Raw genomic sequence first — 19,247 nt, 5'->3', positions numbered from 1 at the left:
GTGAACTAGATGGAGTTTTTTTCTGACATTCAACAATGGATTCATGGTCATCACTAGATTCTTAATTCCAGATATTTACTGAATTCAAATTCCACCACCTGTTGTGAGTAGGATTCAAGCCCAGGTTGCTAGAATATTATCTGGATCTCTGGATTAGCAATCCAGCAATAATACTGCTAGGCCATCACCTCCCATGTGTGTGGGTTCTGACAATACTTCAGCAATGATATTGAAGACTTGTGTTCCAGACCTTGCCACACTCCCAGCCAAGATGTTCCCATACAGCTGCAACATTGGCATCAATCCAACAGTGTGTAAAGCTGCACAGATATATCATCTACACAGAGAGCAAGACAAATCCAACCAAAGCATTTACCATCCTGTCAGTCTACTCTTGATCATCAACAAAGTGATGGGACATGCATTCAACAGTGATGCAAGCGATGCTTAGCAATAACTAGCTCATTGAGCTGTGTGAACCACTCAACTCTCGACCTCATTACAGCCTTTGAACAAAAGAGCTAAACTAAAAAAAGTACAGTGGAAGTTACTGCCCTTGATTTTAAGGCATCACTTGACCAAGTACGATTTCAAAACGCCCTAGCAAAATAAATCATGGGGAAATCATTACTAGATGAAAACGTACCGAGAATAAAGGAAGACTGTTGATTCACAATAGGCACCAAGAAATCAACGGTTTTTAGTACAGGTATTTGTCTTCCACAAGTAGAAAGGTTCTAAGCCAACTCTATGGAACCTGTCAAGATTCTAAAGATTTCTATTTAGGTTATCCCACAACCTTCATATAGCATGTTCATTTTCCCCAGGATTGATGCAGTTGATGACATTGGAATAAAAGGGCCTCCTCAAAGGTAATTACGTCCCTTATTGCAACTTTTTTGCTCTTGGCTTGCCAGGAGAATTGTCAATTTCCAGATTACTTATTGCACATTTTTCTTTGTTTCTCATTTTTAGTAATTGTTGTGCATACTTTGAATGCTAAAATTGCTACTTAATGTTCAATAGAGCTACACAGATTGAGCAGTCACTTCCACCTGATCCTGCTAGGCCTATCAAAAGAACACAGGCTGAGAGTCGCTTTCGGCATATCTGAGAAGCAATGCTGTTCAAGCTTGTGGTTCTCTAGTTTGGTTGCAACCTTTGCTTGCTGAGCAAGGAAATTCAAAATTACTACAGACCACAGTTCCTATTAGTTCCTTACTGACTCTTAGGTTATCAACAAATGAACTGAAACAAGGACTAAGCAAGGATCACAAATAGGTGACCTTAATGTTTGCACAACTATGTGGTTGCAAGTTGATCTCAAGGTCAAAAATGACCTATTAATGATGTAATAACTATTAACTTTTTAAAAAGAATAATAACTATTTATGGCTGCACGGAGATTCAATGGTTAGTGCTGCTGCCCTAACGCCAGAGACGCAGGTTTGATTCCACCCTCTGACAACTGTCTCTATGGAGTTTGCATGTTCTCCCTGTGTCTGTGTGGGTTTCCTCCCACAGTCCAAAGATGTGCAGGTTCGGTGGATTGGCCATGCTAAATTATCCATTGTGCCCAGGAATGTGTGGGATAAGTGGATTAGCCATGAGAAATGCAGGGTCATAGCGATAGGGTAGGAGAATGTGTATGGATGGGACTCTTTTGCAGGGTTAGTATGACTCAATGGGCCAAATGGCCTGCTTCCATATTGCAGGGATTCTATGATGTGAACAGTCTTGATGCAGGTTAATAACACAATGAGAAAGCAAAGCAAGCCTTTATTACTATGGAATAAAACAGAAATGTGAAAGAGCCTATTGACATGACACTTGTGTCAAACTTTATTTACTATATTACTTGAAGTTCACTGTACAATCATGGTTGTTGTATTATGGAAGTAATTTAGTGGCCATGGTAAGAGCGCAAAAAGAAATTACATGATTTGCACCAGAAATGTAAATTTGCACCAATCCTGGAGGAAATTAACACATTAGATGATGGTTGCATGATAACCTGATGGAGATCTTTTAAACTCCTGACACATTCAATAGAGTATGCTTAGAGCTTTTCCATTTGTGGAAGAAAATGCTGAAACCCATGATTTCTTGGTGCCTATATTGAATCAAACCCCTTCACTGAGAACTTGTATCAACCAGTAGCTAAAACAAATAATATGCATGGATTAAAGGGGAGGTTAGATAAACATGAGGGAGAAGGGAGGAGACTTTTATGTTGTTAGTATTAGGTGAGGAAAGCCAGGAGGTGATTTGAGTGGAACATAAACACTGGCATGGACCAGTTAAGCCTGATTGACTGTTTTTGCGTACCTAGCAAAGACCTGCAAAACATTTACAGTCATCTTAGTATATAAGTTAAAAAGTACTTCTTTAAATACAGCATTTCTAGTTATTCTTTCAACAAGGACAATAAGAGAATCAAGACGTCGCATTCATGGAAAAAAAGCTACATAAAAATGTATAAGTATGAAAGTAGGCCATGGGATAAAAATAGAAATTCTGTGAAGAGTCTGACCTTGTGACTTGTTCATAGTCATAGAAAATGGAACATAATTGAAAACTATTCTCTCCTGATTTGAAACAGTAGATTTATATTTAATGGGATCAGTAGTACCTGAGAAATAAATATTATTCTACTTTTAATTTACACATCTATCGTTGAAGAGAAACCGCTTCCTAACCACCAAGCTATTTTCATGAAGCAGTCCTTGATTAAGTTTCCAATTTTTTATCAACTTTGTAATGGTACCTTCCTTGAGTTTGAGTTTGTGCAATGGCATGCTTGTTGGAATTAGACTGCATTGAAACTCTGGAGGATATAGATTGTTATTATATTCTTCTTCCATCAAATGAATGCTGATGTATTTTTTCACTTTACCTGACACCTGACAGAATCAAAATTCTGAGAGCTATGGTTTAATGAGCGAAGGTCAGTGTAGATTTGTTGAGGCAAAGTTGTGTTTGTCAAATTTGCTCAAATATTTTGAGGGATTAAACAGGGATGCAAAGGAGGGTCTTGATTTGATATGGATTATGTGGACTTTAGCAAGGTTTTGATAAGTTTTTATAATGGCAGACTGATCAAGAAAGTAAGTGTCCATGGGATCCAAGGCAAAATGGCACATTGGATCCAAAATTGACTGAGAGGGAGGAAGGATACAATGATGGGCGGATGGTTCTGAGCGTGGAAGTCCATTTCAAATGGACTTCCTCGGGCCTTGATATTGAGACCTTTTTCTGTTTGTGGTGTATATTAATGATTTGGACTTACGTGTTTGCATATGACATGAACGTTTGTAGGCTGGTACTTAGTGAAGAGGGTAGCTGTAAAATGCAGCTGGTCAGATGAGCAAAGCAGTGGCAAATGGAATTCAATCCAGGAAAATTAGATAATACACTTTGGGAGGGCTTACAAGGCAAGAGATTATACTATAAATGGGAGGACACTGCAAAGTACTGAAGATCACCAAAGTCCTGGATCCCTTAAGTTAATAGGCCAGGTAAGACAAATTGGTTAAGAAAACATTTGGGATACTTACCTTTTATTAGCCAAGGTGTAGAATTCAAGAGCAGGAAGATTATGCTGGAACTGCATAAAATTGACTAGGCCAACAACTGGAGTATTGTGTGCAGTTCTTGTCACTCTATTATAGGAAGGATATAAATGCATGAAAGAGGATGCACTAGAGATTTAGCAAAATGCTGCTTGAGCTGGAGGATCTGTGTTATGAAGAAAGATTGGCTGGATTGAGAGGGGTCATGTTAGAGTCATATACATTATGAAGGGCATAGATAGGGTGAATAGGAAGACATAGGACAGTAAGTCATTTACATAGAACATTACAGCACAGTACAGGTCCTTCGGCCCTCGATGTTGAGTAGACCTGTGAAACCAATCTAAGTCCATCTATCCTACGCTATTCCATTTTCACATAAATGGTTTGGATGCGAGCATAAGAGGTACAGTTAGTAAGTTTGCAGATGACACCAAAATTGGAGGTGTCATGGACAGTGAAGAGGGTTACCTCAGATTACAACAGGATCTTGACCAGATGGGCCAATGGGCTGAGAAGTGCCAGATGGAGTTTAATTCAGATAAATGAGAGGTGCTGCATTTTGGGAAAGCAAATCTTAGCAGGACTTCTACACTTAATGGTAAGGTCCTTGGAGTGCAGGTTCATTGCTCCTTGAAAGTGGAATCGCAGTTACATAGGATAGTGAAGAAGGCGTTTGGTATGCTTTCCTTTATTGGTCAGAGTATTGACTACAGGAGGTGGGAGGTCATGCTGTAGCTGTACAGAACATTGATTAGGCCACTGTTGGAATATTGCGTGCAATTCTGGTCTCCTTCCTATCGGAAAGATGTTGTGAAACTTGGAAGGCTTCAGAAAAGATTTACAAGGATGTTGCCAGGGTTGGAGGATTTGAGCTACAGGGAGAGGCTGAACAGGCTGGGGCTATTTTCCCTATAGCGTCGGAGGTTGAGGGGTGACCTTATTGAGGTTTACAAAATTATGAGGAGCATGGATAGGATCCGAAGGGTCTGTTTCCATGCTGTACATCTCTATGACACTCTATGTTTATTCAATGACCATTTAAATGCCCTTAAAGTTGGCGAGTCTATTACTGTTGCAGGCAGGGCATTCAACACCCTTACTAACTCCCTGAGTAAAGAACCTACTTCTGACATCTGTCCTATATCTATCACCCCTCAATTTAAACCTATGACCCCTTCATGCTAGCCATCACCCATCTGAGGAAAAAAGCTCTCACTGTCCAACCTAACTAATCCTCTGATCATCTAGTATGTTTCTATTAAGTCACCTCTCGATCTTATTCTCTCTGATGAGAAAAGCTTCCAGTCCATCAGTCTTTCCTCATAAGACCTTCTCTCCATACCTGGCAACATCCTGGTAAATCTTCTCTGCACCCTTTCCAAAGTTCCCACATCCTTCCTATAATACAGTTCTGATGACCAGAACTGTACACAATACTCCAAGTGTGACCGCACCACATTTTGTACAGCTGCAGCATGATCTCATGGCTCTGAAATGCAATCCTTGTACCAATAAAAGCATTCGTAGATGTGTTAATAATCAGAGAGCATAAATTTAAGGCTTCGTAGAAAATTACAACTGCAGTTAGAAACATTTTCACCCAGAGGTTGATGTGAGTCATTGTTTTTACCCAGGCAATGACTGCAGAATGCTGGAAACCAGATTCTGGATTAGTGGTGCTGGAAGAACATAGCAGTTCAGGCAGCATCCGAGGAGCAGTAAAATCGACGTTTCAGGCAAAAGCCTTTCATCAGGAATAAAGGCAGAGATTGCCTGACAGAGTGGTTGAGTCAGAAACTCTCAACATTTAAACAATATTTGGATATTCACTTGTGTGTCATAATATCCAGGGCTACGTGCCAAAAGCTGGAAAATGGGATCAGTATAGTCAGATTTTTGAATACCATGGCCACAATGGGCTACATTGGCTCTTTCTGTGCTGTACATGCCTGAGTTTTGTAAAACTTTCTATAAGCCTGCGAATCTTCATTTGTAGCCCAAATCACAGCTTTTGAGTCATACGTTTGATAAATTGTTGTCCTTAAAATGTTGCCACATTTCACACAAGCCAATTTATCCATGGCAATCAATACCATTACTTCTAATCATTCACAGCATCAATCATTCTATTGTTCATAAACATAAAAATCCAGCTGGGCTAACTTAATTATTGGTTTCTCCTTAGCTTGTGTTGTTTTTGTTCTCCACAAATTTCTCAACCCCACAGTCAGCAACCAATACATTACATGGTTCAGTCCTCTGTGCATCCATGTGTTTCTGTGTTTCAGACAACAAACCTTTCCCCAACAGACATTTCAAAACAGTCCAGACAGCCTAAAACTGATTATTGTTATATCATCGATATATTATCTATATAATCCTGCAGTACTTGGAAAAGCAGGCACAAAAGGAAATTGGACCTTAATTATGTACTATTTACTTATTGGATATTTTGTTTTTCCAATCAGTGCTGTGCAGTACAAGCTATTCAATATCAGTTAGGGATGATAAAATATCCAAGAAATTTCACCTTAACAAGGGGTGAACAGTTGAATAGATACCTGATTCAGGCCAAAATAAAAGTTTCTTAAACAACTTTGCAATTGCTGTAATGGAATTGAGAAATGCTTAATGATTTCTGTCTCCATCAGAACTGTTGTCCAATTTAAATGTTGGCATTTTAAATGATAGGGTCTGTACTGACTGATTTTGATAGTTTAATTTAATCCACTTGATGTTATGACACACCTACCAGGATAGATAGGACTTGAACCCAGAACATCTGGCTTATCTATTATACCACAAAACCCCCTGAAGTGAAACAGTCTGGATCAGATCACTCCCCCATTTTGCATCACCACTCTGTTTAAAGTTTCATTGAAGTATTTGGAAAATAAAATAGGGGAGCAAATTGGATCGTTTGCTTTCCTGCCAAGCAGGTCACATTAAGGTTAGTTCTATTGATTTTCACAGTACAAATGATTTAACATCAAAATTTGGTGCAAGCACACACCTGACTGCGACCCCTTTCATGACACTGCTAACATATCAACTGTTGAAACTTTATTGCTGGAACAGCACAGCAGGTCAGGCAGCATCCAGGGAACAGGAGATTCGACGTTTCGGGCACAGGCCCTTCAGGAAGGGCCTGTGCCCGAAACATCGGATCTCCTGTTCCCTGGATGCTGCCTGGCCTGCTGTGCTGTTCCAGCAATAAAGTTTCAACTTTGATCTCCAGCATCTGTAGACCTCACTTTCTCCTAACATATCAACTGATATATTTATCTAAATCACTTACTCATTTTAGTACAATATAGAACTCATTGAAGTTTTCCTAAATTTCATTCCACCAATATGCATTTAATCCAGAAATCTTCTAATTAGGTAAGCCCCCAAACCAAAGAGTACTTAGACTGTAGGATCAACTGTACCTATGTTTATGCAGAATTTATAATTCTTCCTTAATGTATGTATGGTACTTTGTAAGACCTGTGAGTAGCAGATCCTTGTTCATCATCTATTTGTTAATTGTTTCCTATTTTGAGGAATTGACCTGGTTAAGGCCACAACATTCTTAGTTAGTTTAAAACTTTTCACCGTTTTGCCCTAAGTTTATCTTATCTGGTGTTAAAGTTTCCTTTAAGCTGTTTTGAAACATCTTGGGGTCCTTTAGGTTACATGTGCTTAAAAAATACAAATGTTGTGTTCAGTTTGCAATTACTTCACATTTTTTTCACATTATTAACTAAAATGATTGTTGCAATTTTTATTTAAGATTACTTGTAACCCTTCACATTGAAAAAGACTTGTGTATGCGGGACTTTAGTGAACAACAGGAACTGTAGTCTGTCACCTTAATCATTGAGAGTTAATGATCGATAAAGAAACAGAGGCATAAAATTGAAGGAAATAGATTATATTTGAGTAACGAGAAAGTTCTTTGGAAAGAAGTAAAGGGAGAGAAATTTTTTTTAATGAAATTTGGGTGGTCAATATTTGGTGCTTGCTGACTGGGTGGTAGGTGTAAGTGAAGTGGTGCACAGGAATCACTCCGTATGGCTAGAAAAGGTCACCCTGATATTGGGGCTTGGCCTCCACTCATTTCCAGTAAGCCAACAAATTGGGTAAAACATTGATAATCTTGCCAGTAAAGTACATGGGAAAATTGGGATACTATTGGCATTGCAGCAATCTTTGAGCATTTGAGGAAAGGACGACTGGAAAAGAGTAACATTTGGATAAGTAGCTGTCAGCGTCTATGTTGGAACAACAAGCAACAAGAGTGATTTTGAATGAGTCTTGATGTAAATCAGGGGAAGAGAGAAGCAGTCATCAGTGTAAGGGGATGGTGAACCTCAACCGTTTATGTTTCATGTATGTGGGATCCTCAGGTGTACTACATCCCTTTCTGGCTCTGTTAATGCTTGTTCATTGTTTAAAATGTACTCTCTGTTGCACTCTAAAGATGCCTGTTAAGCCTAGTTTTCTCGAGAGGACTTGGGGCTCACTTCCTCAGGCCAAACTCATATTTAGCAGCAAGGACCTTAATGGTAGAAAGTGTCTTTGTCAGCGTATACCTTCTTGATGGATGAGCACTGGGTGGCAATTTTATGACCTTTATCAATATGGCACTAACACTTTTCAAACTTGTGGTTCTATTTGTGGGATATTGGAAGCTTAGAATGCTAAACTGTATTTGTCAAAGGACATTACATAGCTGCTAACTGCTTCATTGCTTGGTTTCCAATATAATCAAGATTCACATTGTTGATTGTCTTTTTGAAGTACTTATATCATCATTTCTTTCCTTTGGAGGCAAGTAAGATAATGTTTTAGATCAATGAATCTCTGGAAACTTACCCCAAATGAAGTTGTGATTGTCACAATGAGAAATCAAAATGCCTTGTTACTTTTAAACAAGTGTCTTTGAAGACTTACCAAAGTCCTTATGACAGGCAAAATGAGTTGTGATTCATTTTGAGTAAAAGGTTATTTGGATGTTTGGAGAGGTTATCCTTTTAGGAGTGAATGCCCCCAATACTCTATTATAATCAGACTCATAATCTAATCACAGAGCCACTAATTACATAATTGAGAGACCCATAATTCACACGTTCTTCTCCAGAGCAGGACGCTAGTGTGTGTCCCTGCATTTGACCTACAAGACATGGATTCAAATCCACCTGTTCCAGACTATTTCATAACTTCTCTCAACAGGTGTATTAAGCAATTAGCTGCTAATATATATTTTCAAACTGTTAAGGTGATATGGTTCTACCTGTGAAGTTCTTGCAATACAGTGGTAGTGTCTCTACCACTGATCCAGATGGTCCAGGATCAAATTCCACCTGCTGCAGAGATGCGGCATAATAGCTCTGAACAGGTTAATTTTAAAAAAACTTCACAGATCCTCCTCATAATAGAAAACCACTTTAAAATGGCAGCAGCTAAACACTCAGCATTGATGTGACAGTATATCTGCTGATATCATTTTGGGCTCATCACAGCCCCAGTCACGTTGTTTTGATTTGCTAGAAATCAACTCTCAATTCCTGCAGTGCACTATGGCCAACTGTAAATCCACTCCAAACAAAAGAAAATCCACTTCAGGAAGTTGGACATGCACATTCCTTTCCTTTTCAGCTCACAGCGACAAGATTTGCTAAGAAACTTTTTGTGCATATGTGTTTCTGTATAGCCGGGTTACAATACGACTGAAATGTGGGACAAACACAATTTGTGACAATGATTCTTCGTTCTCCTTCTTGGGAACTGGCTGTAAAGCGTCCCAATAAAGTTCATTTTTCCTTCAGTGAGGAAGATATTAAACGATCTCGCCTGTCTCGACTCAGGTTGGTACTCTGATTTCTTTCCATAACAAATTTTCACGCTTTTTCGACAACCATTAAATTCAGAACAATATTATTCAGTTCATTTGAAACAGTTCGATCCTGCATATATTTTAAGACTTTTTTAAAATGCAATTTATTAATGTGACAACCACACGCGTTTCCAGTTTGTTTAACTGCAACACCATCTTTTGAGTGACTTAGTTTGGTAAGCTTTGTGTTTAAAAGTACTTCAATATATCAAGTCATGAAAATGCTAGTCTCAACCATGCACCTTATTGCCGATTTTGAGACTAAATTGGCTGTATCCATTTTGTGCGGTTCCCTGCAGAATTTATAACGCAGAAATCAAACCGATGAAGTTGTGATAAGTTGTATAAATTAACAATAAGTACAATAACAAATTTATTTGAAATTCCTCTTATTCTAACAAATCCTTAATCCATGGGATAACACGTTCTTTAAATTAGGAGAGAGGGTAATTTTGTATGAAATTTGCACTTTTTCTTATGGACATGATCTATGCCCACAAGAGTGTAGTAAAATGTGTAGTAACGTGCAACAAAGGTCTCATTTAATTTTGTATTATTAGTCTCTTTAATTTGTTATCATTTCTGTGCTTTCCATAGTTGCTGTTAGCCATTTTCTATTACACTTTTTTGGACCCTGTGGCAATGCTGATAAAGTGACGTTTCCTGTCTGTTTATCCTAAAAAAGACACAACAGGTTTAGCAGTAAGATCAACTTTGGCATATAGATGATATCTAACATATATATTTAATGGTAAACTTTAGGTAACCTGTACACTTTTTAGTGCTTACAATGTTACTACTACATAACAACTAAGGGCAAAATAAAAATGCTAAATTGACACGTAATTACATTTTCTCTTTTGGAGACTCATTTGCTGGAATACTGTTCCATTGATCGCGGACATTTGTTTGTTATCAGGCCCAGCTGGTCATCTTTAAGCTGAGTTACTTTGGGTGTGAGTAGCCATTTGACCATGAAGGGCATCTGAACCAGTAACTTGATCTTCATGACAACAAATTTTCCCATTGAAGTCACTTCATTGGTTAACAATTGGAGTCCAATCAATAGTAACAAGGGCATACATTTATAAAGCACCTTTTAACATGATAACACTCCTATGAAGCTTTGATGGTTTCAGAACAAAATCTGACACCAAGCCAAGAATACATTTGAAACAATTAACAGATCTCCGGGATGACTATATTGAGTTGACTACGCTTGCAACATACTAATTGGCACAAGGCTAAACAGATGAGAAAGATTAATGCATGACTGAAAGATTGGTGTGGGAAGTTTAATTATTTCATGGGAAATTGACAGCCATACTTAGTCAAAAAGGAACTGTACCCTTATGAGTGGCCCAACTAAACTAGAGTTGGATCAGTGTGCTAGCAGAACAGATAAATAGAGCAGTTGATATAAGTTTAAATTCATAAAATAGTAAAAAGAATCAGCTATTTAAAGATAAATTGAAAGGCCTGTGAAGCAATGCGTACAAGTTTACCATTAAAGATATATGTTAGATATCATCTATATGCCAAAGTTGATCTTACTGCTAAACCTGTTGTGTCTTTTTTAGGATAAACAGACAGGAAACGTCACTTTATCAGCATTGCCACAGGGTCCAAACAAAATAGGAGAAGTGGTGTCAACAGTAAATGCATGGAATGAATTAATAGTAATGATAACTGATTGATGACATGTGTTCTAGAGTTTATACACCATCCTCCCACTCTACCCATGGGAACAGGCTGACTTGTGGAGTGGAATAGTAAGGGAGTGCTGTGCTTGATGTCTACCCTTCTTTGCTAGTATTTTCCCAGCAGTAAAATGCCAGGGATCTTGCACCTACTGAGCCAGTTGAGACCCTTAATTTGGTTCAGTGCAACCAAGTAATATTTCCAAGTAACACTTTTCCTTTTACTGCATGGCACGCACTGCTACTTAGTGAAGCTACCTGGTATGCTGTAATGGTGTAACAGTGAGCTTGTTGTGTAGGAACCTTCTATTCAGCCACGTTCTGCCTAATGGAGACCTTCTTCAACTCCTGATCACCATCCTAATGTGTCTTCCCCGCCATGGCCTCCTGTACATGGTGCTCACCCTCCTGAAATTACCTTGCCAACCTTAATCATCATGGTTGACTATTCTTCACTTTTTGGCTTACTATTGGGGAATGACTGCCACCTCACCCACATGGGGACAAAAGCTATGACCTCTGGCAACTAAAAGCCTGCTGATGGCTGTAAAATTTGATCAGGCTATCTGAAGGGTTTTGCTCAAATTTTATCAGGAAGCAAGTAGGTCCATAATGTTTTACACTGAACAGTTGGTAAAGAAGGGAATGGATTAACTTTATTACTTAATTACATAATGCCAGTAAAAAAAAGGACAGAGTTAAAGCAGATTAGAAACAGATTTAAAATGATAAAAATTAAGAAGTCTGCTGGAATCTTCTCATTCAATATGGAAAAGCTTGAATGGGTCTGTCAATATGTGGCCAACGTAATAAGCCAAGATCATCACCCTTGAGATTCTATGAATTATTAGTAACATATTGAGCTATTAAACATATTGGAATATGATCAAAAACAGGTAAGAGAAGAAAAGGTATGGAAACTTTGAGGCATTTGCAACAAAATTGGCTTCATGATGAAGATTGAGGTGATCATTAGGAAGACAAAAACAAAGTAGTAAATCATAAAAAATAAAGTTACTATCAAATAGTGAAATGGAACAGCAGTGGGAGACATTTAAAACGTGTGACACAGTTAATGGGAGAAACATCTTGCCTATAATGAAGCACAATTAGCTAGTAATGATAAAACCCCAGGTCAGGGTGGATTGCTTATGAAAATATGAAAAGAAGTTAGGCAAGTAATAGCAGGGTTATAATTAGGCATTCATCAGAGAAGGAAATAATGTCAGAGGACCATTTTGTAGTTAATATGATCCTTGTTATGATTCCAGCTGGTGTTTTTCTGCGCTTTTGGTTTATCAGTTTTTCTTTAACTTAAGTAGTTCTCTCACCTAATGTTCATATCTAAGTACAAAACAACTAAACCCTCTTGACTCCTTAGACGCATCCTTAATGGCAAATAGTAATAAAGGAATTCCCTCACCTCAATCATGAGGACATTCTTGGCAATAACCCTTTTTGAGATTATGGGTAATAAATAAAAGATGTAAATGTTTACTCCCAAACCAGTCACAATTTTTTGAATGTTTGTGACCTAAAATTTCCAGTGTGTCTCAATACCTTGGTTTATGTCCTTAATTGAAGTCATGAGGTAAATATCTGAGTATTTTATCAGAAAAGTAATGTCCAGTGGTCTGATTCTCCTTGACTCTATTCAAAAAAGAATTTTCATGTCTGTTTTGATTCATCTCTTCCTCCTTAGTATATTCTAAGGAAATGTTTTAATATCTGCTATAGTTTTGATACCTACTTCCATTCCTGATACTCCCTTAGTAAAGATTTCTTGGACATTCCTGTTATTCCAATTAGTCTCCAATTTAACTTACAGCAATGGCTTTGGTATGCCTAGTCTTATTACAATGTAGTGTTGATTTTTGTTTTGTCACTTTTTCATTTCAAGCTCATTTATTTCTCTGGCATCCTGCTGTCTTTTTTTAAAGCTGGTAATGCTTCCATTCTTCTTTGCTGTGAGCTGGTTCATGGCTAACTTGTGGTCCCTAATTGCTCGGTCTTTTTAAAAAATTCTTTTCTGGGATGAAAGCATCACTGGCCATTTATTGCCCAGACGGCAGTTTAAGAGTCAACCACATTTCTGTGGATCTGGGGTCACATGTAGGTCAGACAAGGTAAGATGGTATTTTCCTTTCCTAAATGCCATTAGTGAACTAGATGGGTTTTTCCAGCAATCAACAATGGATTCATAGTCATCATTTGACTCTAAATTCTAACATCTGCCGTGGCAAGATTCGATCCTGGGTCCCCAGAACATTATCTGCGTCTCTGGTTAATAGACCAGCAATAATACAAGGCCATCACCACCACCTTATCAATTATCCTCTATTAATATTTTTCTTTCCTTTTCAAGTTTTTTTAACTTGTCATTCATTTTTTGTTTTTCTATTAACTCAAGATTTTTTAAATTTCTAACGATTTTAACTACTTCCACTTGTGACATACTAATTTCAGTTTTTTTTAAAAAAACTTCTAATTCTAAATATTGGATAATCACTTCATGCATCTCATCCTTAGCAGATCCTACTTTTAGTTCTAACTTCAATTTATCTGCTAACTCTGTTAGTTTAGCTTTAATCAAAGATTTTCAAACTGCTATATCTTACATTTCCAGAAAGGTCTTGGCCATGTTCAAAGCAATATTTAAATTCTGTGCAACAATGTCACCACAGGACAGCTATTTTAAGTTCAAAGTCACCACAGAACCCATTACAAAAAAAATGTAGGTTTTTCTTAAACCCAGTGAATTCAAATTGCTGTGTTCACAGATTCAGTTATTTCTGGACATATTAGGTCCTGGACTGAAATCTGACTTGTTAGATAATAATTTGTTCTTTTTTGTTATTAATGAGGTGATCTTTTGCAGAAAAACATTCATGATGCTGCTGATTTGTTTTCAACAATAAAACAGAAATTTGTTATGCAAAAGAAGATTAAATAGAGTAAATCAAAAACAAAGGTTTAGAAACACAAGGGTAAAATATGATCCCCTTAATCTCAAAATGAATCTTTTATAGTATTCAGACAAGAGAGAAAATTCTCTTATTTATCACACATAAGCATCTATTAATTCAATGCCTGAATTCCTACTCCTGAGAGTATGCCTCTTCCTCGTGCCTTCATGCAACTGAGAGTAGATCTTCTCAATGTCAAATAACTGTTTCGGAGTTGCAACCAAACAATTCTGGTCTGGAACTTTCAAATCGATCTGCTTACACTGAAGTAATCTATATCATAACAGTTCTGAACTATTTCCCTTTCACATCCAGCTTCAGCCAAGACATGAACAAACTGCCCATACTAAAACCCAGAAATCTTCATGGTGCAATAGTTGTTTCTCCTAATCAAAAGAACAAAATCATCTCTAACCTGAAAACCAAATGCATAACTGATTACTTTGTTTGCTCTTAAAACCTCTCCCAATGTAAACAAATTTTCATTAGCCTCCGAGAGTCAAGAAACAACCATTTTTTAAAAACAAAATTACTATGGCTGTAGAAATACCTACAAGTTAATCATTGAACTCTTTTGAAGACACAAACTAAACCCACATGCCACTTTTAAAAAATATAAAAATCATAGACTGACTTATAGTTTGCCATTATTTATTTTCACGCCCTACATCACATCCTACATTTAAAAATGGTGATAGGATAAGTCCAGGGAACCAAAAACCAATTATTTTAATGTTAGTTATGGGCAAGGTAATGGAATTGATATTTTAAAATCTAATGATAAATATCAAGAAACCTAAAACATTATGGCCCAGATCTTCAAATTTCCAGATCTTCAGAAACTAGATGCATGGCCCAAGATCCATGGCAGAATCCAGCAGAGGTCCCAACATGTTTACCACTGTAGGAATTGCTTGGGAAATGTAAAATTGTGGTGAGCAATTTACTTACTCCTTGGAACAGTTAGCAAAAGTTTTACCCTGAGTTGGAATCTGAAACTTTGAAAATTCTCATTTATTTACCTAAATAGTTACCTGAAAGATATTAGCCAGAAAAATTGCATCCAAACTCCTGATTAAGGACACAACTGAACAACTATCACATATATGCAAGGACAGAGACACATGGTCAAACACATGATGAAGTCGTGGATGTAATATTTGGAAATTAAAATATTTTCTGATCAGTTATTGCACAGTACTCATGACAAATATTAGATTGTGAGAGATCAGAGGGCAAGAAGTAGAACAAATAACAGCTAGCTACAAAATAGAAAACATAGAGTTCAGATTCAAGGTACGGTAGTTAAGATTCTTCCTGGGTGGTATCCAGGAAGAAAATAAGACTGAGCTTATGTGAAAGATATACAGATCCCATTATTGTGATTGGAATTATATGGCACTTCTGCTTTATTGAATGTTTATGTGCAATGTTACTTCTATGATGATCATTCTGTGGAGTGTCCCTTAAAGTGCAAGCATAGCTGGCCTCCCACCTATGCACAATAGAGGAAATTGGCCCACTTTCTCTTCGTGAATATAAATGAGACCGATGTAGTTATAAGCAAAGCACTTTAAAGGTGGTTCTGAAATAGAATAAATAGGTAAAGCAGGCTATTAAAAGGATCTCCTTCTGAGCTCTCATTAGCAAGTGTCTGTGACAATGCATTGCTCCCCATTCAGTTCTGGTCAGTGGAAGACATTGGTTTATACTTGGAAGATACTAGAGCAAGATCTACACCCCAGGAGTGCGATGGAGCGATTATCATGCAGATGCTTTATTGTTATGTAAAGCTTGTTAGATCAAGTTGTCCCTGGTATCCTTTATACACCTATGACTTTGGCACACATGAAAGGTTACATTAGGTGCAAGGCTTTGACAAATCTTCATCAATGGAGGTGGCTGATCTCCCAAGAGTTCACCTTACAACACTGTTGCAGAACTAGGTTGAGTAGTACACAGCTGAACACTATTATTTATGACAGCCTTTGGCATATATATTGCAGTGTAGAACCAAACCAGTCAAGGCAGCAGATATGCATTTTAAGAACCCCAGTGGATGTGCTCTATGATGGCTTTGGTGTGTGCATGAGATTTATCTTGTTTTAGCACCCCCTGTCTCACTATCATCAGTAATGTATTATGGACTAGACCTTGTCACGAGTGCATTCATTATTGTCCTACTACCACATCAGTTATTTACTTCACTTCATTTTCCAAAATTGTGTCAAGCCGTGCTTCTTACCTTGTTGTATTAGTACCATCATACATAAAGAGAGTTCTCACTTTTGACCATGAATGTGTATTCCTAGCTACCTTTGGATATTCAAAATAACCAGTGTTATTGCCCTGTTGGTCTTGGTTCGTTTTTTCTCTGAACCGCCATTTCACAAAGACGTCCTGAACCGAGCGCTGTGAGGAGGATTTAATTTTAAAATTACACAATCAAACCTTAGTATCAACCAGTGCAAAATAGTAATAGCTAGTAATAGCACTGTTCTATGCAGTTGAATATTTGCTGTAATTATATTCTGCATATAACATTTCTAATAGAGTTTGTGCACTTGGACATCTTATAAAATAATGGTTGAGGATTGAAGTGGAGCAGTTTCCTTTTGTGGAAAATCAGAGGAGAACTCAAATTGTACTGCTTTTTACTTACATTCTTTCTCTGGGATATCCATTGTTATTATGGTGGGAGATTGGGAGAATCCCTGTGGAAATGATGTATTTCTTAATTTAAAGGGATGCTGGCATCTCACAAAGCTGTTTTCTCTTTTTAAAGAGACTATCATGTGAATCATGTTGAAACGTATCATTATATCAATTGTGGATAACATTGTTGCCATGAGTAAAATACACAGCTTATCACAAACAAAAGAAAGCATCGGTCCCAGATAGCTGCATTGCTTAAAATAGAGAGTAACTGATAATGCAGAGGCCAGTAAGGTTCAGAATGTATCCAGAATTACTCCGCTTATCTGACCATTTCAGCAACACTTGTTTAAGTAACCTGGCTGTTTAAAATTGAAATTACAGGAGAAAATCAGCAGACATGGCAACATCAATGGAGAAAAAAATAACAGTTAACATTTCATGTTCAGTCTTTGGAACTGGAGTCAGTCTTCACTTATCAGTCCAAGCCTGGAAGTTGTCCAGGTCTTTTTGTATATGGACATGGACTGCTTCATTGAAGTAGAAGTTGTGAATGTTGTTGAAAGTTATGCAATGTCTTCCTCTACTGTTCTTATGATGAAAGGACCATCATTGATGAAGCAACTGAAGATGGTTGAGCCTAGGACACTATCTTGAGGAGTTCCTGCAATGATGTCTTGGGATTGAAATGACTGACACTCAACAACTACAGCCATCTTCTTTTTGTGGTAAAACATCTTGTTTAAGTGCTTTAATACATAATTTAATGAAGTCATTGAGGATTGATGCGAGTAATGCAGTTGATCTGATCTAAAGACTTTCAACAGGTTGATAAAAGGGCCATATAATAAACTTGTCAGCAAAGATGAAGACTCCAGAGTGGGTGAATAGTATTGCTGACTGGTTGTTTTTTGGGACTGGAGCAAGATATAATGTACAGTTTCTCAGAGGTTAGGAATGAACACAAGAACAAGGTAGTTTAGCTGAACTTTCTAAAACACTAGTTTAAAAGTCTGTCGTGCGCCAGGATGAGCACTGGCATTATGATGCTGCCCTGCTCAGTTAAGGGTATTTCTAGAACCTGTTGGAGAGGAAGGAGATTGCACCATGATTCTGCAACAGGGACCTCATGCTCTTGGTCAAGGGGTTGTACAAAGGAGAGAACTTCTCTTTTAAGATCTTCCCATTGCCGATAATGTTGTCCCATTTCACAATTTTCATCCCCCTTCACCTATACCCAATAACCTGTAGTCCCCAGTCCCTTGAAAAACTTGCTGAGTCTCCTTAGCACAGCTGTGGCCCACTAGTCCCCTTTCATCCAAAGCCCCTATCTCCTTTCCCTTAGTTTCTTTGAACAGAACCAACAGACTCTGTGTGGCACACTCCTTTTGAGGAATCTATCAGGACAACCGCAGATCTCTTGCTGTGTATTTTGCTAACCACATTAGTGCTACTCTCTTGGAATGACCACTTTGAAAGCACGGGATTGACTGTGACTCATTCCCAAAATACAGAGACACCTGAGCACAGCAACTGATAGTGATGAATCCCCAGATCAGTTATGGGAGGCCACCCTTGACTTAACTCTAAGTCTGCCTAACTGATGGGTGTATATAGTGGACTTAAGTGAAGACTACTTTTACAACATAACCTTGAGGGTGAGTGAACGCTAAGAGAACACAGGAGAACTCCTGCGATTCAATCAGTGAGCTAGATGCCTGTCCCTGCTGCAGCCTTTCAGTGCTCATTGTAATGCAAATCCCTGCTTCTTGAGTGCCCTGCGAGTATATCAAAGAGATGCCATGATGGTCATGAGGGATCATTAAATGTCAGATGTGAATGTAAATGGACCAAGCAGGTGCTCATTGGATCATGTCTTGATGTGCTTAGTCCTAAGCAACATGGAGAACCTTTTAGAACAAGCAATGAGCTGAAGTTTCTTGGGGACCCACTCTAATTTCGATGTCAAGTTTTCTTGATGTTTAACTTGTTCACTAAGATTGGAAGCTGAATATTAATGAGGTGGGCGGACTGTTACTAGGGCATTTTACAAACAATAATCCTTTAATTAGAAATTAGCTGCTGTTTATAATGAGAAACTCAGTAGGTCATAAGTTAAAAGTATAAAAGATTGAGCAAGTTGATCCTGATGTTGAGATGGGCCTCCCGGACTGCTTGTCTGTTTCTGCCTCAAATCTCACCACAGCCCACATCACTAAGACCACCATAAGGACTCAGAAGGCAGTGCTAGAGAATGCAGTGGGAGCAGATTCAGTCAAGGATTTTAGAAGGGAATTGGATAAGTTCCTGATGAAAGAAAATTTGTATGGCTATGTGGAAATGTCTGGAAACTGGAACTTGCTGAGTTGCTCTTTCAGAGAGCATGGTCATGATGAGCCAAATGATCTCCTGTGTTTTAACCATTCCATGATTTGATGATAATGCAGTCATTGGAATTAAACGGTTATTA

General features: G+C 37.9%; 1 protein-coding gene across 6 annotated transcripts in view; it reads left to right on the top strand.

The window, feature by feature from the left end:
• pde4ba (phosphodiesterase 4B, cAMP-specific a) overlaps nucleotides 1-19,247 on the top strand; it is a 621,169-nt gene that overhangs the window by 415,112 nt on the left and 186,810 nt on the right. Inside the window, exon 1 of one of the 6 annotated variants that reach the window (XM_043699428.1) lies at nucleotides 9,014-9,427. The exons of the other annotated variants lie outside the window; for them this stretch is intronic. Coding sequence (XP_043555363.1) covers nucleotides 9,321-9,427 — 107 coding nt within the window. The 5' untranslated portion in view covers nucleotides 9,014-9,320. Of the gene's footprint in view, nucleotides 1-9,013; nucleotides 9,428-19,247 lie in introns of those variants that run through there. 6 annotated transcript variants of the gene reach the window in all.

Source organism: Chiloscyllium plagiosum, chromosome 11, assembly GCF_004010195.1.
Source record: "Chiloscyllium plagiosum isolate BGI_BamShark_2017 chromosome 11, ASM401019v2, whole genome shotgun sequence".
Classification (NCBI taxonomy): domain Eukaryota; kingdom Metazoa; phylum Chordata; class Chondrichthyes; order Orectolobiformes; family Hemiscylliidae; genus Chiloscyllium; species Chiloscyllium plagiosum.
Note: the sequence above shows the minus strand (reverse complement) of the source record. Positions and strands in the feature narration are given on the sequence as shown.